Source organism: Plectropomus leopardus, chromosome 18 (genome assembly GCF_008729295.1).
Source record: "Plectropomus leopardus isolate mb chromosome 18, YSFRI_Pleo_2.0, whole genome shotgun sequence".
In the NCBI taxonomy this organism is placed as follows: domain Eukaryota; kingdom Metazoa; phylum Chordata; class Actinopteri; order Perciformes; family Serranidae; genus Plectropomus; species Plectropomus leopardus.
Genome location: NC_056480.1, coordinates 2,405,361 through 2,424,173, shown reverse-complemented (window position 1 = coordinate 2,424,173; position 18,813 = coordinate 2,405,361). Strand labels below are relative to the sequence as shown.

Genomic DNA, 18,813 nt, shown 5'->3' with positions numbered 1-18,813 from the left:
ATTTATGTTTTATATTGCTAATTCTCATCTAATGTTTGGGTAAAAAAAAAAAGAATTCATGGCACTATCTCAGCGGGAAACACAGTGACACGTCAGTAAAAATAGAAACACTGCAAGGTCTTGGTAAAGAGCAACCACTTTTCATGCACTATCCTGGCAGGAAATGCAGCAATTTCTCTTTTTAAAAAAAATTCCAGGTACAGCCTATAAAGCAGAAATGTCTTAGTAAAAATCAAAAGTAACGCAGCGCTGTCTCGGTAAAGAGCAACTGCGTTACATGGCATTATACCAGCAGGAAACAAAAAACTGTCCTGGTAAAAAAAAACAAATAAAAATTAAAAAAAGACTGCTCTTCATTGCGATGTCCAAGAAGGAAATGCTGAAAAGTGCTGAAAATTGAAAATGTTTGGGGGTTTTTTTTCTGTAAGATAATTTAAAATATAGAATTATTATAATTCTGAAAAAGGTTTTCTGGACATTTTTTTCTTTATTTTTATTTACCCCCCTTTTTAATAAAAAAAAAAATTCTGTATTTTTCCTCCTTTTAACATTTTTTTCCTTGCAATTTTTGTGACGTCTTGCCAAGTTGCTCACCGCCCTTTCCCCATGTTTTCAAAAGAAATCAAACCAGTTTTCTTGGATTCAAAATGTTAAACAGCTTGTCAAAGGCGTCTGAAGAAAAGTGACGTTGACCCAGGTTTCAAAGGGTTAACTCCCAGGTTGGCCAACAAAAAAAGCATCATGCCTGCAGCACTCTAGACTATGTTACATGAATTATAACTTTTAAAGAATCACTATAATGATTTATTGGTGGTAAAATGCTGAGCACCTTTCACAACTCATTCCAGGTGTACTAAAACTTTCAGTGTACCTAAAAATTCCTGCACATTCATCCTGTTTGGCAGCTCCAGTGTTTCAGATGACTGTGCAGCGGTGACTGGGTTACTTCCTGTGTTCACTGCAAAATCATGTTGTGCCGCGTCCTTCCTGCTCTAAAAACAGACTGGTGAAGATGTTAATGCCGACTGGAGGGTGACATTGATACACATTGACAGGGAAACAGGGTGAAGCCTGTGTGTGTGTGTGTGAGTGTGAGTGTGTTCATGTCTTTATGTGTTACCTCTGTGTATGATAAAAATGTTTCTGCATGAGTGAGTATCATCTTCGTACACCAGTTTCTGTGTTTATATGTGTGCAGAGGCAGATGCACCTGTGTGCACATCTTTGGGTGTGCAGCTGCGTGTGTGTGAGTGTGAGCGTGTGAGATAATCTATAATTAAATTCCTGAGTTTAATGGGATTATCTTTGGGAGACAAGCAGCACAACGTCCTTGACATCCATGCCTCCGGTTAGCCACGGGTGAGCGACCGATAGAGACACATACACAGAGAGGGAGAGGAAGATGAAGAGGAGGTGAGAGAGAAGAGAGGAAACCAAGAGGCAGCAAGAGAGAGGAGAAGCACAAAAAACAGCGAGGATCAATCAAAGTGCAAAGAAATGCTTGTGAAGTTAAACAGAGAAGCCATGAAAGGGAAGTGGTCATGGAGAAGTGCTTCGCATTGTAATTATCTTATTTTCTGCTGCGTTACCACTGAAGGTCAACTGGCCTTTTCTACAGACAGCACATCGCAACCAGCCAGGACACACTGTAACAAATTCCTATAAAAATAAAGCCTAACTGTAACAATAATGTACAGTTTTTGAAACACTGTAAATCCTAATACTCTTTGGAGGCAAACTCTAACAATAAGTGATAGTAAAGTAATGCTAGCATTCTGGAAAACACATGCCACTCAGCAGAAATCTACTCTGTAAAAAACTGCTGTAAAAATGTGGCAATTCTAACAGTTATGTATAGGTTCTTAAAAACACAGTTAAAGACTAAATCTTGATGCTTTTTGAGCCAATATTACATTGCAAACCTCAAATTCTACTGCAAAATACTCTAAAAAATTAACGGTAATATGATGTTGAAGTAATTTATGGTATTAATGCTGTAAAGAAACAGTAGGATGCTGGTAACTACAGTTGCCAGTAGTTTGCTGTGACTTTACAGGAAACTTTGTTACAGTGCAGTCTAAACAAACACCTAATTAACACATAAGCAGAATGTTGTTATTACTTTCTCTTTACCTTTCACATTTTTCCAGTGATTTCAAAACTTATGTCTATCATTGTCCAGGCTAAATATGAAAATAAATCACTTGAGAAACTCACCAGATGAGATCTTTATTTGAGTTTTATGTCCTACAAAACACCAGACGCTAAATTTGATGCTATCAAGAAATAAAATATGTAATATGTTTTGAAATTAAAACCACTGATTAATTAATAGAGTCAATAACAGCAAGTAAGCCTGACCAAAACCTAATGCTTAACTGTTTTTCCCCCTGAAGAATCAAGTTTAAGGGAGACTCCAGTATTTTTCAGCCTGGACCCGAGTTTTGCACGTTTTTTGTATCTGAGTGACTCTTGGGAGCAACAGTTTTTCATTTGTCTGATACTGAGAGAGAGCTGCAGCTGGCAGCAGCCGTTGTCAAATATTACCGCTTGGCCAGTGATTTCGGCATCAGACACTGATACCAAAAGCCACCTGTTGCAGCACCATGACAGCCAGTGTCAGCGGCAGTTTATAATGGGTCAGACTACATCATTTATGGCAGTATGATAAGCCGCCAGTCAGCCGGACAGCACCTGTCGCAGCAGTATGATGCGCCACTGAACGGCGACATTTAGAAACACTGCAGGTAATGCTGGAAAATCCTATAGCGCAGGTGTGAAGGGCAGGGTGGGTCCAAAAACCCCTGGACTTTCACCCTCGAGTCCTCTGTTTGCTTCCCGTATGAATGTTAATCCGAACCAGTGATGTTTTTTTTCCAAACCTAATCACATGCTTTTGTTGCACAACAAAGTAAACATATACACAATTTTATACTGACGTAAGTTTATTTTGAAAAATACCATACGCTCCTAATGAGCAAAATATGTACATTCCCTGTGAAAGTGGCAGGGTATTTTTTGAAAGATGCAATGCATTTACCCCCTTGAAACCTGAATGCCAGCATGCCGCTCTGTGTAATATCCAGTGCATTTATCCAAGCAACAAAACCTGCACAAACTCGTTAAAAATTCTTCTTTTAAAAATGTGAAGAAAAAAAAACGCTTTGTGCATTTTGGCAAGAAATGTTATAAGAAAATGTTATGAAAAAGAGAGAAATGCTGGATGTTGGAAGACGGTGGATCCCAGAAACCTGAGTTATTCCACAGCAGACACAGCGTTGTTCGGTATGGCAATATGTCATCTCTGCAGTTTTTTAGAGCATTCAGCTGCAGGTTCGTCCTCATGCTGGTGTTATGGAGACGTCTGAAGTAGATGATGAGGAGCAGAGCACACTGGGGACAGAGCTAACAGCAAAAAAAAAGTCATGTCACGGCCCTTAGGTGTTAAAGCATCTAAAATTACTCCTTACTGAGAGCAATACAGTAACCCTTTAAAACACCAACAGTCTGTGCTTCATCTCCCTCTGGTGGTCACTGAGAAAAGATTTTTTTTTTGTCAGTAGTCCTCAATAGACACTGAGTTTGGAGTTATCACAGCCTGTGATATGTCAATGATTTGCAGCAACATAGTTTTTGACAGTGCACCTAATTGTGACAGTGCACCATATGCCACATATGGTTTCAAAAAAGATGTCATAAAGTGGAAAATAGTAAAAAATGACAAATTCCAAGGCAAAAGCCCAGAATGACACCCAGAAATAATACAATGCATGTTTTTTGTTTGTTTTTATAATTTGAGAGTTGTGGGATCAAAAATTGCAGTTGGAATGGGTTTCAACTGAGCTTTTTTTTTCTTTTTTCTTTTTTTTTCTTTTTTACATTTATCAGTATGAATGTAACAATTTTGTTCACATAGTGTCTTTTAGACTTATTGGAGCTGAGCTAATAATAATAATAAAACAAAAATATAGCACAAAAAAGTATCAGTCACAGGAAATAACCTAAAAATTATCGCCAAAATTAAAGAAAAAAGATCAAGAGATGATTTTAATAATGTTCTTTTTCTGTAACCTAATTTTTAATATAAAAGTACACATTTTTCAATATAATTTCTGGACATTTTCCTCTATTTTTTGTTTCTCATCACTTTTTAATATTTTCTTTAGCAATTTGCAGGATATTTTATGCAAAGTTGCTGAATGCCTATTTTTGAAAGAAATCAAAACAATCTTCTCAGGTTTTAAAGCTTGTGAAAGGTGTCGAGACGCAGCACAAAGGGTTAACAACAAAATGTATGCCATGTGCATGGACACAGTCAAAATTATCAAAAAAAAGCGCTATAGAGTCCTTAAGGGTTAAGATAAACACCAATAAATCCAGCGGAACATGAACACACCACCAGTCATATTTCCGGCCGGAGGGAGTTTACGGGGAAGCACTTGAACGCAGCACAACGTTACACTCCAGCGGCGGAGAGGAGAAAAGGTAGTAACGCCAGCTGTCACTCTGTTTAACTGTGATTTACGGACTAAAAACACTGAAATATCAGCAGAGAAACAGCACTACACTTAAAACGACTCTTTATTTTGTAAAATATTTGCCTGTTAGCCCGCTAAAAGCTAACTATGCTAACCGGCAGCTGTCAAAACAAACGATTTCCTTTAGCTAACTGTGCTAGCTGTGCTGTTAAATCGCTACAGAAAAGTTTCCGGTTTTGTTAAACCAGAGCAACTATGTGTAAGTCTGTGAGTCTGCACTCGTGTAGCCCATTTAAAAGTGTCGTTTTGTTTGTTGTATTCATTTTAAACTAGTTTAAAACAGGCCATTTTGTTATGGGTGGGGGTCCGGCGGATGTAACTTCAAGTTAGCTGCCGACTAAACGCAGCTAGCTAAGCTAGGAGTAAACTTTTCAACATTTAGATAACTTTAACTGCTTTTAAACGCAGTAAACAAGTTATAACTTCATTCGTTAATAACTTTGATTTTGTACAAATGCGCATTTTGACGAGCTAACCTGCTTTAAAGACAATAACTAGGATTTTGTGTGTTATTTTCCACTTTTTTCTACGCGGAAGTGACTTAAAAAGCAGCAACGAATCAGTGAGATTAGACTGATATTTTATTACGTATAGCTTAAAATCTTTCATTTAAATAATTTTAAGTCGTCTGTGTTTGGTTGATGAACTACAAAAAATCCCACGTGATGTTTGAACTATCAAAACGCAGCAATAGGAGGAAACAAACAGCAAAGTACCTCACAGAAAATTGATCCATTCAAATTGACAATTGACATCATGTTTATTTCATCATTATATGTTTACTTAAAGGACTAAACGTTTGCTTTCATTGGATACCGGGAATATACACTTTCTGTTTTCATTGTCAGTGCTTTAAGGTTAATTATCTGTCAAGTGTGCATTCATTATCATCGTTAATTCTTAATTCTGTTGATCAATTAATCATTTATTTAATTGATTAATTTCATACATAAGGCTACATTTGGTTATATGTACATATATACATACATACAAAAAAATCTGGTCAGTTTTATTCTGTTCAGCTAGTTTTTGTAGCAGACATACACATCTAAATCAATACACAACAAATATAATAACTCAATACTACAAATATTTTTAAGAAGTATAAAGTGTATGTAATTAAATTTTTAAAAAGTAAAGAGTCACACATATTGCAGTCTGTTAATCAAATAAGACAAAAAAAGAATGTAATCCTAGTTTTTAAAAAATGACCTGAGCTGCAACTAATGGATAGTGTCTCTAATATTAATTAATCAATCAGTGGATTTATTTATTATGAACTGCAGATTGTATAAAATGTCAGAAAACTGTGAAAAATCCAATAATCCAAAACCCAAAGATAAACATGATAAGCAGATAGTGAAAGTAGCAAGTTTTCTCACATTTGAGGTACTGAAAATGTTGAAAATTTTAACATTTTATATACTTGTGAGGATATGGGGTATTGTGTTTGGTTTGGTGTTTTTGCCAAACTGATTTAACACATGATCTTTTCAGTAGTCATCTTCTGGTGACTTGTGGGTCCCATAAAAATAATCTGTTGCTGCATCTCCAAAACAGCACCAACTTGATGCTCATAACAGCATGCAGAAGACACAACAGTGCATTTAAAAAATGTAGTTGCTAATAATCTCTGCATTTTTCCAGAATTGTCTGCATGTGTTTTGTGAAATCTCCCAGTAGAATGAATCGTGCAGACATAACTGGTGTCATCGTCCCAACAGATGACCAGTTAACTTGTCCCTGACTCATCAGAGTTCAGCTGAGTGCTGCCTCTGCCAAAAGGCCCAAACAAAGAGCCAGTGATGAAGTGGCAGCCCATTCCCCTTTACCATTGTCCCCCTTAATGAAGCGCCAGCCGGGGTGTGTGAGCTGCTCAGCATCTGGGTGGTCACAGGATCTCCAGCCAGTGTTTATTAAACACTGAGTCTCATAGCTACCGCTGCTTCTGTGTCTCACTCTGTCTGCTCACAGATGCTCATGGCATCAGTCAACCTGAAACATACATGCTGACAGCAGCAGGATTTTATCTTTCTGCCCACGGTTGTTAAGTTATTGTCGAAATTAGATCGTTTTAGTGTCCTGCTTTTGGCACCTGCCTTGGTGTGTTATTGCCGTAATCAGATTATTTTATTGATTATACTATTTAAAACATGGTTGGACAATAGTTTTGCCTTTCACAAGCTTTTTAATCTTTTGAAACCTGAGCAAATGGTTTGATTTCTTTCAAAAGCATGGGTAAAAATGCAAGGACCATCTTTGCAAGAAATGTCCCACAAATGGCAATAAATTAGTAATAGGTGATGAAGAAAATGACCCAAAAAAATTCCCTGAAAATGTAGTTTTATCAAAAAATTATGGAAAGCTGTCTAGAAAGTATATTTAAAATCATTCTAATTACATGTTTAAAATTATTTTACAGAAAAAAAGACATATTTTCTAGTTTTCTGCACTTTTTGGATCATTTTCCTTTGTAGCTTGATTTTTTTTTTTTAATGACCAATTTGGCAAGACACTTGGCACATTGCAAGAAATTAGTTTAAGGTGACAAGAAAGTTACCCCCCAAAAATATGAGTTATTAGAAAATCATCCCTATATATATATATATATAAATGTTTTTGATTTTGAAATATGTTACAAATATAAAAAATATATATATTGTATTAACTCTTAAGGTCATTTAGTTGTTTGTTTGTCATGTAGTTGTTTTGCTATTTTTTTTTCCTATTTTCAGGTAATTTTCTTCTAACTTTTACTAATTAAGTTTACATGTTAAGTCCACTGCCTTCTTCTATAGGGCTGCTGTTTAAAACTGTAGTATTTCATTTGTCTAGATATGCAACTGAAAAATCACAAAACTTTGCATATATGAAGCTGTTTATTGTTGGTGTTTTGATATTGGTCAAGGATTTTCAATGACAAACATTTTTTTTACATTTTACAGAGAGAAATTTAAAAGTTTAGATGTGTTTTTGAATAAGTGAGTTATATGACGCATATAGACATGATTGAAATTGAAAAACTTAATGGTTTAGTCACTGTGTGGGCAGCGTTTGTCTGTAATCTGTTCAAGTCTTAACTTCAGAAGTTGTTGCAGTGATCTTGTCACTAACCAAAGACTCCCTCTGTCTCACATTTTTCGCTCTTCTCCTCTTTATGTCCTCCTCCTCAGATGCAGACTATAAAGTGTGTGGTGGTGGGTGACGGAGCAGTAGGAAAGACTTGCCTGCTCATCTCCTACACCACCAACAAGTTTCCCTCTGAATACGTCCCCACGGTGAGTCTTTGTTGACTGACACTCAAGGCGACACAAACGTACAGCAGCGAGGTTTTCCTCTCTCCGCTCTGAACAATCACTGCCTCTGTGGCTCTTTCCTGTCACACAGGAAGTGATGCTTGTTTACAGTTTGTTTGGATTAAACAGACATAAAAGGACAGTTGCTTACATGAGCAGTGATCTGTCACCAAAACAAATTAAAGAAGGAAAGACATCACAATACGGACACTTCTGTATTAACAGTGTGCACATAGTTTTTCTGCCTCGATGACAGATTATCACTGACATTGCAGGTGCGCTCACTTTTGGTTTTACCTTCAGATAAAACCTATTTATCTAACTTACATGACTGATGGGAGTGATTGTCAATAATACAAAAGAACGTAAAGTAGCGCTAATGTGTGTTGACGTGTGGGGTGAGAAAAACATAATTTGGGCCCTATTAAGTCATGGAAAAGTTTTGAAATTTTGTCCATGATGACGTGTGGGAACCGTGAACATTTCCCCAGAATGATGAACGATTTCTTTAATGTTACATCAAACCTGCACTTTGTGTTTTTGACATGCTCTGTTGGAATGCATGCATTTTTGAAACGCAGCAGAAAAAAATATGTTGCATTTTTGTATGCTGGTGATGGTGAAACTTCAAGTATCTGTACCATTTGAGTAGATTCTTAGGATTGCAGCCTTCTGTGTGTGTTTGAGTGTGTGTGTGTGTGTGGTTGCTTATTTTTATGTAACTGCAAGTTAAAGTATTTGAGATTCTTTGGAGTTTTTCTCTGTAAATTCTCGTTAGATTTTTTTAACCGTGTCCTGCTGAAGCAGCACGATGAGGAAGCGGCCTCTGCAGATATAAGATGTGGGCCACGCTATCACTTCAGCTTGACCGATTTGCAAACTCTGACTTTTTTGGTTTCTGACAGTCAGAAAACAGCTGACTGACTGTTGACAGGCAGCACTGTCCTACTGGAAATATCTTAAAACCTCTCTAATTGATGGGCAGCTGCACTGAATGCTGACTGCAATTTGTTGAGTAATTCCCTACTGCTTTCTATCAGGACCCCATCTCTCTCTCCCTCCCTCCCTCCCCCTCTCTCCCTCCCTCTCCCTCTCTCCCTCCCTCCCCCTCTCTCCCCCTCTCCCCCCCCCTTTCTCTCTCTCTCTCGCTGCTGTCAGTGGTCAGCACAGTTTGATCAGAGGTTTGCAGAACCAACAGTGCTGACTCAACTTGATCTTCCTCTTCCTGTCTGTCTGCCCCCCCATCCTCATATTTAACCATTTGCTTTGAATATTTCAGTAGCATCTTAACACCAAAATATGTTGCTCCTCTTCTGCGTATAGATAGTTGGGTATGTATTTGACCACCTACTGTCAGAATTAGGCAAAAATATGATATCACTCTTTGTGTCCTTTTATGATAATGTTAATATAGAGATATTTAAGAAAAATTTAACTCAAAGACAATATGGCAATACTCTGACGATAAACAAATATCTTTCATGTCAGTGTAAATCATTTTGGCTTAATATTCTGAAAATAGAGTCATAATAAAGTTGTGAATAACATTTTAGTAGTCTGAGAATAATCCTTAGACAGTATTTTGAGAATTAAGTTGCAGATTTGTTTGTTGTGAAAATAAATAATATTTTCAGAATAAAGTTGGGATATTTTGAGAATAAAGTGGCGGTATTCGGAGAATAGATGTAATATTTTCAGAATAAAGTTGGGATATTTTGAGAATAAAGTGGAGGTTTTTGGAGAATAGATGTAATATTTTCAGAATAAAGTTGGGATATTTTGAGAATAAAGTGGCGGTATTCGGAGAATAGTAATATTTGTTGTAGTATTTTAAGAATAGAGTCAAAGTATTTTCAGAATACAGGCACTGTTATTTGAGAATAAAGGTGTGTTATGGAAACAAAGTGGTATTATAATGCCAGTTAAGTTGTAGTGTTATGAGAATAAAGGTCGCATTTGAGAAAAAAAATTAGAATATTTATTTCAAGTTGTAACAAAAGTTATGTAATGTTGTTATTATCATGGTTTTAAGCTTTAATGCAATCAAACCATGACATTTTATTCTCCAAGTATAAAAAAAATACAACTTAATTATCCTAATAAGACTTTTCATTTATTTCCAGTATTTCCTTATACTCTGACATAGTTTGAAACAACTGTGAAGTTCAACCATATAATTAAACTAAGGATTACATACCTCCCACTCATCCAGGCTGCTTAACAGTTGGGTGAGTCAGAAACCTTTATGTAATTTTTTATTGTTTGTTGTCCCATTGTTTGTGAACTTTATTGTTTTTATTGCCTACGCAGCTTTCTGTGCCTTCAAGTAATAATTGATTATTTGATTTATTATCACAAAGCCCTCATATGTCACGTTATACCTGGAATTTGCTTGAAATTATAATATTTTAAGCATGATTTTGCAGACTCTGATCGCCCACTGCTTCCTCTCTTCACTTTAAGAATGAAATCCATCACGGCAAACATGCAGCAAACTTTCTGTTTCGTCTCACTTTGTTATGTTTGTGTTGATCATTTCTACATCAGTGCTGCATCTTATTGAGCTGCTTCCTGTCAGTCAGCTGACAGCCACAAAAAATAAGAAGAAAAATCTGGAGAGAGGAAGTCTCCTCCAGGAAATAATCCCTCATAAATATGTCACCTTATCAAGACCTTAGTGTCACATCCATAACATTTTATCTGGAGTGTCTTTGTTAGGGAGTTCAGTTCGAGCTGATGTTTGGATCTCTATTAGATCTGAATACAGCTCGTGTTGCAGAATGAACGAGCAAAGTGTAACTCAATTACAGAGAATAATAAAGTTATTGTAATAGTAAATTGCACAATCTCTAACTGGCCATTTCTCCATGTAGCTCCATGTGTCTGCGGCTCTTTCCCACAGTAACCAGTGTGCTGTCATCAGACTGTTTCTAGCAGCTTCTGCAGTCTGAGCTCTGTCCAAACACATCATCATCACAAACCTGTATATGCTCGTGTGTGTGTGTCTCTATGTGTTGATATGTGTGTGTGAACAATGAGCCAGTGTGTGTGTGTGTGTGTGTGTGTGTGTGTGTGTGTGTGTGTGTGTGTGTGTGTGTGTGTGTGTGTGTGTGTGTGTGTGTGTGTGTGCGTGCGTGCGTGTGGCGTGTGTGTGTGTGGTTTGTATTTCATTGAAATAGTCCGTGTGTGTCTCCATGGATCATGCCTCAACAAATCACTCAGTGTTTCTGTTTCAACTTACACTGTGTGTGTGTGTGTGCGCGCGCGTGCATGTGTGCGTGCGTGTGTGTTTATCAGGTTGTCATAATACTAGCATTGTAATTATTGACACAATGCTAGCATAAATAATCATACTGCATACCTCTTTTTGTGTTGCTTTATATTTTTATTCGGTCTGCAGCTATTCCCGTCTTTGTAGCGTCTTTGCCATCTATATGCAGTTAACATAGTTTCATGTGTTTTCTTCTATTGCAAGTTTAGCAGAAACTGTTTACATGCCTAAATATGCTTGTTTAAATTTGCATTATATTTGGCCGGACTTTTTCTTTTTAAGTTTTAGTTTTTATTCTGTTTTTCTTTTATTTTTTGTTGTGGAAAAATTATTTTTGCCAAAGTTTTATTCATTTTTTTAGTTAAAATCAACATAAATTTGATTCTTTCAGTTAGGAATGCAGCTAACGATATTTTTTTTATTTGTTGATTAATCTGACTAATGTATTGATAATTCGAAAGATTATTATTTTTATCACTGGATTGACGTAAGAATTAATTCAAAAATAAATACTTAAAAATTTTTCTAATTAATACTTCAATTCAATCATTTACCCCCAAAACAATGAAAATAGGGGCTTTAAAAAAATAATCCAATTTATATCACTGCTGTGTTTTATAATAATAATAATAACATTAATTTATTATTATTATTATTATTATTATTATTATTATTATTATTATTATTATTATTATTATTATTACCCCTATTTGTCATGTGCCCAATCAGAAAAATACTAGAACTCAAAATCATTGCTGTGACACATACTGTATATTAATTTAATCATAGTGTATCATAGCAGCCCTTTTGCTGTAACTGGAGAATCAGTGGGTTATTTTTTCTCAAGTACTGGACTAAAATCTTATATGGTTTTGACATGGACTTATTTCATCACTGGAGTAATTTATAATCACTGGCAGATGTATTTTTTTGCATCAGTGTGGAGCAGAGAAAGTAAATGTAACAGTTTACAGTTTGTAACAGAAATCACACAATGTGACGACAGACTGTAAAGTTAGGTGTCATATGGTGTAACGTTAATGGCGGCACAGAAAGTTTAAGAAACGTTACTAAACAGAAACGCGCTTCTTGTGTTGATAATCTTAGTATATCACGCTTTCATGAGGACAGAAAGTAAACAGGGTGGTGCTGACTCATTAATGTCCTGACAAAAGCGCTCCAGGATGCTTTCGCTTCTCCTGAGCTTTACTTTCAGTACAGGTAGTTTTGATACCAGGTGCTACAGATATATTTTAATTAGTACTGAAAACATATTGAGGTTTGACGCAGCCTTAATGTAGGAGATATCCTGCAACAAGCATTTCCAGTCACCTGCTGTGAGCCTGCCTGTTTAAATAAAGACTAAACAGACGCAGGAGTAAACCTATGAATCCATGTTTGTAATACTTGCTGTGGCTTCCTCTCCTGCAGGCTACATCCTGCAGTTTATCTGGAACCTGTCTGAGCATATGGAGCTTCATTAAAAAGGAACCGTGTCTGCAGGCAGCGGCGGCAGGTTGACGTGTTGAAGCTGTGCCGTGTACTCAAGCATGGCACAGCGGCTATAAAACACTCCCTGTTTCAGCTCATTGCCACAGTCACAGAGCTGAGGTTAGCAGGCATGTTGGGACCGTGCTGCTTGTTATCGCACTTAGCAGCAGCCCGAAGGTACGACAGTGATGAAACAGGAGGTAGACGAGCTGACAGAGAGACTGTTCACCTGAACGGCAGAAAAACAAAACTCCCTTTAATGCAAGCACTCAGCTTGTTTCTGTCGGATTCACATGATTTAAAGTTGCACAGTTTCTCTAAGACCTTGTTTCGACTAAGCAGCCAGGAGTCAACTGAGTTTGTAACACTTTAGAACGATTATTTTTGGGTTTCCATTGTCAAAAGTTGTGAAAAAAAACAATAGACTTTATTAAGCCTCTATCAGGGTACCAAGCACACTGATCCAAATTTAAAGCATGGAGCAAAAAACAGGCCATTGATTGGTTGAGTCAAGTCAATTTTATTCATAAAGCCCAAAATCACAAACCTTTTCCACAGCAGTTTGTTCCTTAGCTTTTGTGTTGTTTAGCAGGTTAGAGGAATATAGCTAATTTGGAAGATCAATAAAGTACCCAAATAATGAGTCCTAAATCCCAATAATTCGTTCATTTTAGCACCTGTGGTTCCCTTGTCTTAAAGTCATTGGATTTTTTAAATGGGTTTTTTGTAAGAAATAAGGTCTGTGGTTAACACAAGCTGAAGAGACTTTCGCATTTTTTGTTTTACGACATAAAATACATCAGTAAACTTTGACATTTTTAAGTGTCTTGATGGATGCTAACGAGTGTCTAAATGACACCACAGAACATCATTATGCCGAACACAGCTTCAGAGCTTCGTAGCGGTGGTGATGCGACTGTAGTGTAGTTTGTTTCAGTCTTAACATTAGTTGTTGACTTCTAGCGATGCATATAGGCTTAAAAAATCCTGGAAGTTTTTAGAAGATTATCTTGCTCTGTTTACCACAGAACTTATTTTCTGCAATAATCCAAAATGCAATGGAAAAAATCCCAACTTTTTTACAAGGGAACCAGGGTGATGTTAACTTCCAGGAAAATACCACCCCCGGGCCACTCGGTAACACACAATTCTCAATATAATTATCATATTTATGTAGTTAAAAATGCCCACTTTGTTGCTTTCCCAGCTTAAGATTCTGCCTTGTTTACGCGCAAAACTAAGAGGAAACTAAGGGGAAACTTCCTCCTAAAATCACTGAAAGGCCTGCAATGATGTGAAACCTTCTCTGTATGATGTGTGTGCTCTTGTTCGTCTGCCAGTTTGAGTTTCAGACTTTGACAGCAAGGACATTTTTGGAAAGTGAAGACATTTTTTGTCTAGTCTTCACTTCATAAAAAGAGCTTTTTGGTTTTAGAAGGAAATGTGAGGAATGTTTTATGGCAGCTGGGGTCCTTACAAATATAGTACAGAGTGTGTGTGTGCATGCGTGTCTTTTGTTGGACACTCACATGCCTTTTAAGGATGACAAGTATACTTCCTGTTTTGTTTTTAAAGAATGTCTGAGATCATATGGCTCTTTCACATGTGTACTTCCTGTCTTTGTGCTCCCCCTCTGTCTTCCTCCCTCACCCTTCATTCCTCACGCCTCTCACTCCTTCCTCAGGTTTTTGATAACTATGCAGTGACAGTGATGATCGGCGGGGAGCCGTACACTTTGGGACTGTTTGACACTGCAGGTAAAAAAGTTTGCATGTGGTAAAAATACTGTGTATGTTAATGTTGGTATTGTAAGGAGCAGCAATAACAACAACAACATAAGTATTTTTTATTTCATATTTATATAGAGACAAGTATACTATGCAGCATACTACAGAATTTATAGCCTAATATAATTTGAAATGCTGATCCCTAGCTGGGCCTTTAAAAACAAATACATGACTCAACAACTACATAAAATACTGTACAAACACGATTTGACACAATTTGAAACACCAGCTATAATACAAAACAATTAACATCATAAACACAAATCAGTTTCCATTAACCCTCAAATTGTGCAAATTAAAACTGCGTATGTATAGTACGCAGTAATGGATCACAACAATTAAAAAAAACTCCCATTTATGGCAAAAAAGCCATATTTTGCACAACTGCAATGACAACACTTTCTGCTTTTACCCTGTACTGTGCACAGGTAGCCAGTTTATAAATAGCTATGCGCTTGTCGGTAGGAACTGGCTCCGCCATGATGCAGCAGACGCTACATGAGGTGTTACTGCATCATATAACTCTTCAAAAGTTGAACGGATCATCTGGACGTTTTGAATCCATTATTTCTCTCTGAAATCGTTGTCTTTCCATTATTGCTTGCATTACACGCCTACATGGCCGTGGATTGGAAATAATGACAGCTAGTGCGGTGGCTGCAAAAGAAGTAAACCTGCTGATATTCTGAACGTCCATCGCCATGCTTCTTGGAGTGTTATTGCCAGAGGAGAAGTTGCATAACATCACAAAATTTTGCTTTGTCAACTTTTCAAAAATATCGCTGAGGTTTTGCGCAAATCTTTAATGGAAACCCACCTTTCGACAGCTGCCATGACACCATCTGCTATGTTTTTTTACATAGTGTTTGTTGTTGATCACAGTGTTTGTGTGTCTCACCCTGCAGGTCAGGAGGACTACGACAGGCTGCGACCCCTCAGCTACCCTCAGACCGACGTCTTCCTGGTCTGTTTCTCCGTCGTATCGCCTTCCTCTTTTGAGAACGTCAGAGAGAAGGTAAGCTGTGTAGTTGAGTCATTCAGTCAGTGTTTGTCATCTCCAGCCTGAGGTGAAAGGAAACCTGTTGTGCCTTTCCTTGTTTTCTATCTCATGGTGAGATGTTTATATCAAACGTGGCTGAAGGGATTTTTAAAAAATGAGGTAAGCACATGTAAAAGTAATCCCTTGGAGCAAAAATCTCAGGCTTTGGACTGTTTGTCTCTGTTTCCAACTTTTTTTTGTACTTTCTGGTAGGGTGATAAAATTATAACGATATTAATCACGAATAACTTTTCTTTGATTGAAATATGAGACATTTTTTCCAGCGACAACATGAACAGCCAGTGATAATAAGAATATCGCTGCGGCGAACCAAATGCAGTGGATGACTTTGACTGTAGAACAGCTGAGTGTTTGACAGCCACAGCATTTCATTATCGCGGATCAAAGAAAACATGAAAACATGTTCTTGTAGAATCCCAAAATAAAACTCTGAACTTTAAAATTAGCACATTAGGTCCTCTTTAAGGTTATTTTGCTAGATGTTTTAACAACAGTCAATGAAAAGTTTTCCTTAAACAAAATATGAAAACATGCACTTAAGACAAACCTGTAGAAATATTTTCATTCAACAAAGACAAATTCCACTGTGATTTTGATCTTTCCGAGTGTTGAATCCAGACTCCGTTCTCTTAGATGAAACGCCTCATCCTCCTCTGTTCGTGACTCTTCACAGTGGGTGCCAGAGATTTCACACCACTGCCCGCGGACGCCCTTCCTGCTGGTCGGGACTCAGGTGGATCTGAGAGACGACAGCAACACTCTGGAGAAACTGGCCAAGAACAAACAGCGAGCTCTGACCTGCGAGAGCGGAGAGAAGCTGGCTCGCGAGCTGAAAGCCGTCAAATATGTCGAGTGTTCAGCTCTTACACAGGTACGCAGAGAGAGGCATTTTGAGGTTTTTTTGAGAGAGATGGAAAAAATCATTCATTTGGAGGGAAAAAATAAAAGTATAGCTGCACAGAGTCAGTTCATGGATGTTTATTGTTTATGATACTGAAAAGCTGTTTCATGATAAAATCTTACTCACATCACAAAATGTTAGCAAACATTATTAAAGTGGCATTTGTTTTCAATTTGACAATGGAAATTAATCCTTCAGCTGAAGACTAGTTTGACTTTGAGTAATAATAAATAGTGGGCAGATGTTTATAACTAAAATATAAAAGTAAGTCACAAAGCTAATAATGACCCCGGTTCAGTGTCATTCAGTACGTTTACATGCACAGTTTAAGCTTAATGAGGCCATTTGATTGGACTACTGTCCTTGTTCCAGTATATAAACACCGGTGGAGAATAGACCGCTTATTGCCACCATTGGTGGCAATAAGCTTCCTTTCAGCTTGTTACTATATAAAACTATATTATTTACATGGTCTATGACATCGATGGAATCACAGCCATAACTGTTTATTTACAATAACTTCAGGGTAAAAAAACCACCACGTCACGTACATATAACAGAACAGCACTGAGTTAACTCTGCCTCGATTAGTTTTAAGCCACCTAAAAAAAAATTCAATAATTTTATGCTATATTTAGAATGTTTTCGCCCTGACCGACGGGGTTTTGAAGCCGTTTTATGAAAAACACCAGACCAACCCTAACTAACCCAAAACCTAACCCTACTATATTTAGGGTTAGGTTTAGTAAAAAAAATGACTTTTTGGCTTGTTCTTTTGAAATTCTACACCGAAAACTTCTTCAAAATACTATACTATGACTTCCTTTGACATTTGGAACGATTATTTTTTTGACCATTTTTTCCAGATACTATTGTATTGTAACATTTTAAATGTTGTCTTTTTTGGAGTATTCTTGTGAAATTCTGCACCAAAAATGTTTACTCTGCTGATCGGTGGAGTTGCTGCTCTACTGCTGCCTCCATCAGCTGTTGTTTTGGCAAATTTGAGAGTTAATTGAAACCTGCCTATTGTCAAATGTTACTTTTTATGATGTGTCACCTTTATGATATTTTGTCTTTTCAGTTTTTATTTTTGTGATCATCATACCTAAAAACTAAAAGAGAAGCAACTAATCAGTGTTTCTTTCTGCCTGTGTCTCTCTCAGAGGGGACTGAAGAACGTGTTCGATGAGGCCATCCTGGCAGCTCTGGAGCCTCCAGACACCAAACCCAAGAAGCGCTGCGTCCTGCTATAGATGCCACAAGAGAAGGACGTGAAGGAGGAGGTGAAGGTGAAGGAGGGGAGAGATGAACCCAGATGGGAGCAAAGGGGAGACAGCAGGGGGGAGGGTGTGGAGGTAGACACATGTTTAAACAGTGCCTTCAGCCGTAGTGACTTAACGGGAATGTGGCGCTGGAAGAGACGGGCTTTATTTTCATCCTAGATACAAATGTAATATGACTAACACATGTGAGCAACACTTCTCACTAACACAGAACCGGGGTTTAAATTACAGGAGGAGGCGGGTTGAGCAATAGAGAGGGTTGCACCTCAGACGCCTTAAAGATACAAACAGTGGATGGAGTCACGGTTACAAACTGCCAACCACCTTCTGAAAATAATGACATTTCTTAAAAGATCTCCGCTCGAGTCACAAGTTCTCGAGATTGAGAGTTTTTGTTGGTCTATAAACAGTTTTCAGACTGTAACCTGACTTCATCCATTCTAAGAGATTCAGATCACTTTGTGCAGAATTAGAGTTTCAGAAGAGCTTTACTGACTTCTGCTTCGCAGTCTAAAAGACAACACACGCGCACACGCATGTGGAGGCAGCAGTTAACACTTTGAAACCCGGATGGACATCAGTTTTCTTGTGCTGCGTTTAAATGCTTTTCACAAGCATTTAAAACTTGAGCAAATTAGATTGATTTCTTTGGAAAAAGGCAATCAAGAATTTGGCATGAAATGTCCTGGAAAGAATTGAGAATCATTTTTTTAAAAATTATCAAATAACTAGGAAAAAAATATCAAGAAAACTCCATTTACAATTAGATATTTGAAATTAGTTACAGGAAAAAATAGATTATTTATAGATAGTTTTTGTTTTATTTTAGCACTTTTTTCAGGTCTTTTCCTTTTTCTTTTTGTTTTTTACCTCTTCTTTTTTTTGCTAATATCAGGTATTTTTCTTGTGTAGGTTTCTCATTTCTTGCTTATTTTTGGGCCATTTCTTGTTAAGTTGCTCATTGCCTTCCTTCCATTTTTTAAAAAAATGTATCAAGCCACTTTGCTCAAAGGGTGAATGATGGCAACGTGCATTTTTGTAGTAATCTAACAACATGAGCGATAATCAAATTCGCAAACTTGATATCGCTTTTTTATTACGTTATTCTAAAGTTAAAGCTTCAAGTTAAAACATAAATAGGTTTGGATTCACAAGAAAAATTTCCTCCAGACATCTGGCAACA

General features: G+C 37.2%; 1 protein-coding gene across 1 annotated transcript; it reads left to right on the top strand.

Annotated features, from left to right (window-relative positions):
- Nucleotides 1-4,420: 4,420 nt before the first annotated feature.
- Nucleotides 4,421-17,690, top strand: LOC121957557 (cell division control protein 42 homolog). Its single transcript, XM_042506186.1, has 6 exons — nucleotides 4,421-4,485; nucleotides 7,712-7,816; nucleotides 14,281-14,353; nucleotides 15,289-15,398; nucleotides 16,117-16,314; nucleotides 17,511-17,690. The coding sequence occupies exons 2-6, from the start codon at nucleotides 7,712-7,714 to the stop codon at nucleotides 17,598-17,600; spliced, it is 576 nt and encodes a 191-aa protein (XP_042362120.1). The 5' UTR covers nucleotides 4,421-4,485; the 3' UTR covers nucleotides 17,601-17,690.
- The last annotated feature ends 1,123 nt before the right edge of the window (nucleotides 17,691-18,813 follow it).

What these genes read in the sequence shown, in the direction of transcription:
- LOC121957557 (XM_042506186.1), top strand. Translation starts at nt 7,712, where the DNA reads ATGCAGACTATAAAGTGTGTGGTGGTGGGTGACGGAGCAGTAGGAAAG. An exon ending in GGGACTGTTTGACACTGCAG is followed by an intron (nt 14,354 to 15,288) that starts GTAAAAAAGTTT and finishes CTCACCCTGCAG; the next exon opens with GTCAGGAGGACTACGACAGG. An exon ending in TTGAGAACGTCAGAGAGAAG is followed by an intron (nt 15,399 to 16,116) that starts GTAAGCTGTGTA and finishes GACTCTTCACAG; the next exon opens with TGGGTGCCAGAGATTTCACA.